This window comes from Etheostoma spectabile, chromosome 9 (genome assembly GCF_008692095.1).
Source record: "Etheostoma spectabile isolate EspeVRDwgs_2016 chromosome 9, UIUC_Espe_1.0, whole genome shotgun sequence".
NCBI lineage: Eukaryota > Metazoa > Chordata > Actinopteri > Perciformes > Percidae > Etheostoma > Etheostoma spectabile.
Window position 1 is genome coordinate 4,288,170 of NC_045741.1, and position 3,532 is coordinate 4,291,701.

The 3,532-nt window shown below is 39.5% G+C and overlaps 1 protein-coding gene across 27 annotated transcripts in view; it reads left to right on the forward strand.

Moving 5' to 3' along the window:
• Positions 1-3,532, forward strand: part of mark3a (MAP/microtubule affinity-regulating kinase 3a) — a 65,958-nt gene that overhangs the window by 6,029 nt on the left and 56,397 nt on the right. For all 27 annotated transcript variants that reach the window (XR_004333304.1, XR_004333305.1, XM_032524774.1 and 24 more), the window contains one exon: positions 2,670-2,852. Coding sequence is in view for 25 of the 27 variants with exons in the window: in XM_032524774.1 (XP_032380665.1) it covers positions 2,670-2,852 (183 nt within the window). In the remaining 2 variants the exon portion in view is untranslated. The remainder of the gene's footprint in view (positions 1-2,669; positions 2,853-3,532) is intronic.

Consider the following 3,532-nt stretch of genomic DNA (forward strand, 5'->3'; position numbering starts at 1 on the left):
GGGGGGGTTACGAGAGAGTTTAAAGTGACATTGTTGTTTGCATTTTACATCTACCTTGTTAGCTGTAAATTAATCCACATAGAGATTTTCAAAAGTTTATTGAGATCATATCCTACCTAGTGGTATCTTTATATTCTGTGGTATCTCTAACGGAGTGTTATTTTAGCTGTAATATCTACTGACTCTCTTATAGAATTAGTTATGTAACTTTATATTTAGTTGGATTGATGTCCTGTGGGGTGAAAACATAAAGTAGAGATCCTGTTTCTCGCTTCTCATGTTGGACCTCCGCTGGGTGCTTTCTCTGAGATTCTAGGTTCGCATGAAAGTCCAAGCTCTTGTTATGCGTCTCCCACCTTTATCATTGTCCCTTTCATTGTCTCCGGGGCGAATGTGGCCAGTTAGGTCGGGGGTGGGCAGAGGGCAGAGGGCACTGGTACTGTTAATGAGCCATTGCTCGGACAGTCGATACCGAGGCAGCACCGAGTATCTATCAGATTTTTTTCTTTTTTAGCTGTTGGGACACGCAGTGGTGTGAGAGAGTGCTTTTGAACGCAGCACCCAAAATAAAAATCAATCCCTCCATTGGTGTTGCTGTCAGAGCTAAGCACCACTGAGTCCCAACACCTGCACTGAGCAGTTCATCTTGGATTACAGAGGCAAACCAGAGTGCGCTGGGGTTTCTGATCGTTGTTTAGTATTATATTTATTGTAGAAGTTTCTATTGTCCATTTTACCTCTCAGTATATTCCTTTTTACAGCCTCAAACTATCTAAATATTGCTTAAACTGTCAACTACTAACTGATGATGTTGTGACTTGTGTTCAATCAGAACAGGAGTGTGTTTCAGTATTTGAACCAGACATCTGTTTAGGATTGTTTTTTAACTTTTCATAAACCTGTAGCTTTATGCTCTGCTGTACATCCTGTTTTCAGACAGTCTGCACCACAGGATATGACGTTGACTGTAGCTGCTTACCAGACAATGTTAAAGTCCATTTTGTAATTTCACCTTTCAAACATAGTGGTGCTTCACATTAGGCGAAAAAGCAGTGGAACAACATTTAAAAGCAATGATTTTACAAGAAAATATCATTAAAAATAATATATAATTTATTATAAATATAATATTGGTATCATAAACTTGGTCACATTCATTTCAGTTAAGTTGTTATTTGTTACTTGTGCGGGAACTTGACCTTTATTAGTATGTTGGAGCCAGTGACAGGACAAGTCTTCTCAGTGCATTCTGGGTAGGGAAATCTAAGCAAATCCAAAAATGCCCACAAGCAGCAGAACATGTTCCTAAACTGATAATCAGTTTGTCTTCAATGGTAGCAGTGCAACGCCAGTGTTAATTTGGCCGTTTGCATCTTAAATAATCCATTTTTAGAACTGAAACAATTAGTTGATTGACAGCAGATTAAACTGACAATTTTGAAAATGATTCCTTTTTTTTTTAAAGATAATGTGGAATATGGCTTGCTTTCAGTCTATAAATGTCTGTATAAATGGTCTTAATGATGCCAAACTGAATAACTTTGGGTTTTGAGCTGTTGTTTTGGTGAAACGAGCATTTTAAAGACGTCACTGAGTAGTCTGGGAACTATTTTCCGACATTTCATTGATGAAGCGATTCAACTAATTGTCAAGTATTAGGCAGATGACATAATTATCACCTTTTTCAACCCTCTGTACCCGAGCCCCTCGCCCACGAGTGAAAAAGCACCTCTAATTCATAGTTTAATAATTTTTAAACCATACAAGCTGTTGACTTGCGTTTAAATCCTGACGAGTTAGCGGTTAAGGGGGTCTCTTCCGGGTCTGGGACAAAAAGGCCAATAGGCTGTATGGAAGGCCAAGAGGCGCACTATTTAGACACGCATTTGCTTGTGTAGCGTTGCTGTGGGTGTAATATCAATAATTATGACATTATTATGTTATTATTGGCATAAGTAAATGTCATGAGAGCAAAAGCTCTTGACTTTCCTTGGGGGGGGGGATGCGGATGAAAAAAGGGCATTGTCTTTTGATAATCATCTTTATAAGGTATAATATTATTTCTTCACAGTGTGACTCCCAAGACATATGAGAAGTGTTTTTAGGTTTTACTTATCTGTCTGTGATATCAATACATATCTGTAAGATTGATGTTCCGTTTTATTTATGTATTTGTCTTTAAGGTCCTACAACCATTTTTAACATGCAAGTGACCTCACTGCAACCCAAATATTCTAATAACCCAGTTTGTCCTAAAAAGAATGATGTTCATATCTTGACTGTAGACAACAGGGTTGATGTTTTACAAGCTTTAATATAAAATAAATCCAGACGGACAATAAACTGTGAAAATGGCCTCAGGGCTCAGAGGGTTAAAAACCTCACAAATACCATAGTAACTGTAGTTTTAGAAAAGGAGCGGTGTAAAATATTCCTCTAGCTGTGAGGCTCTGGTAATGGGTTGGTGAAATGGTGAAACTGCCTAGAAAGAGTTTATCAGCCATCTGTGGCCGGGCGAAGCAAAGCGTTTCATGTCTGGATGCAGAACTATAAATATCAAGTTTATTTTCTGCAGAGTTTAAGTGGATACGTCACCCTGGGTCCACGTGAGTCACAGCGTGTACCGTTCAATAACACCAGCACTCGTCTTTTTCTCCCCCCCCCCGCAGCACACGTCTCACAGCAATGGACGTCAGGAGATCGGCACGCGCTCGGCCCGGACCGGCGTCCGAACCCGCAGCTCCGAGGAGCCGCAGCAGCCCCACGTCGGCAACTACCGGCTGCTCAAAACCATCGGCAAGGGCAACTTCGCCAAAGTCAAACTGGCCCGACACATCCTCACCGGCAGAGAGGTGAGACGGTTTTACACACGGTGAAGCCATGTTTTAGCTGGTCGACGTTGACACTCTTATTCTGAAAAACGTCACTTAGGGCAGACTCCTGAATTTGAACAGCAAACGTAGAAATATTGGTAAATAACAATATTCTTGTGGTTTCGGAGTCATAGAAAGAAAGTAGGTCAATTAAAATGCACACAGAGTAGACAGGAGGTCTCTGTAATCTTTCCCTCCGAGTACTTGTAGGATGAAAAGATTAAAATGTACATACTTTAAATGCAAAAAAAAATGAAGTTAAGCGAATGTTTTTTCCCCTGTAACCAACCTATACGTGTCTGTAACCAATTCAAATAAACAAGTAGAGAAATAAAGTAAAAACGCATGCAAGATAAAAATATTATAAAAATACTTAAAGTAGTCTTGTGTCTATGAAATGTGCTTTGTGAGCCTGAGTGTCTGCACAAACAGTTGGATTTACACACATTTTATGTTAAATACGCCCTTGTTTATTAAAGGTTTACTGAGTTTGAGATTCTGTGTCCCCTTAGTAAATAAGTTGAACCCCCTTTTAGTTAAACCTCTACACTAGGGCTGGGCAATATATTGCTATCATATTGATATGAGACTAGATATTGTCTTAGATTTTGAATAATGTAACATGGCATAAGTGGTGTCTTTTCCTGGTTTTACAGGCT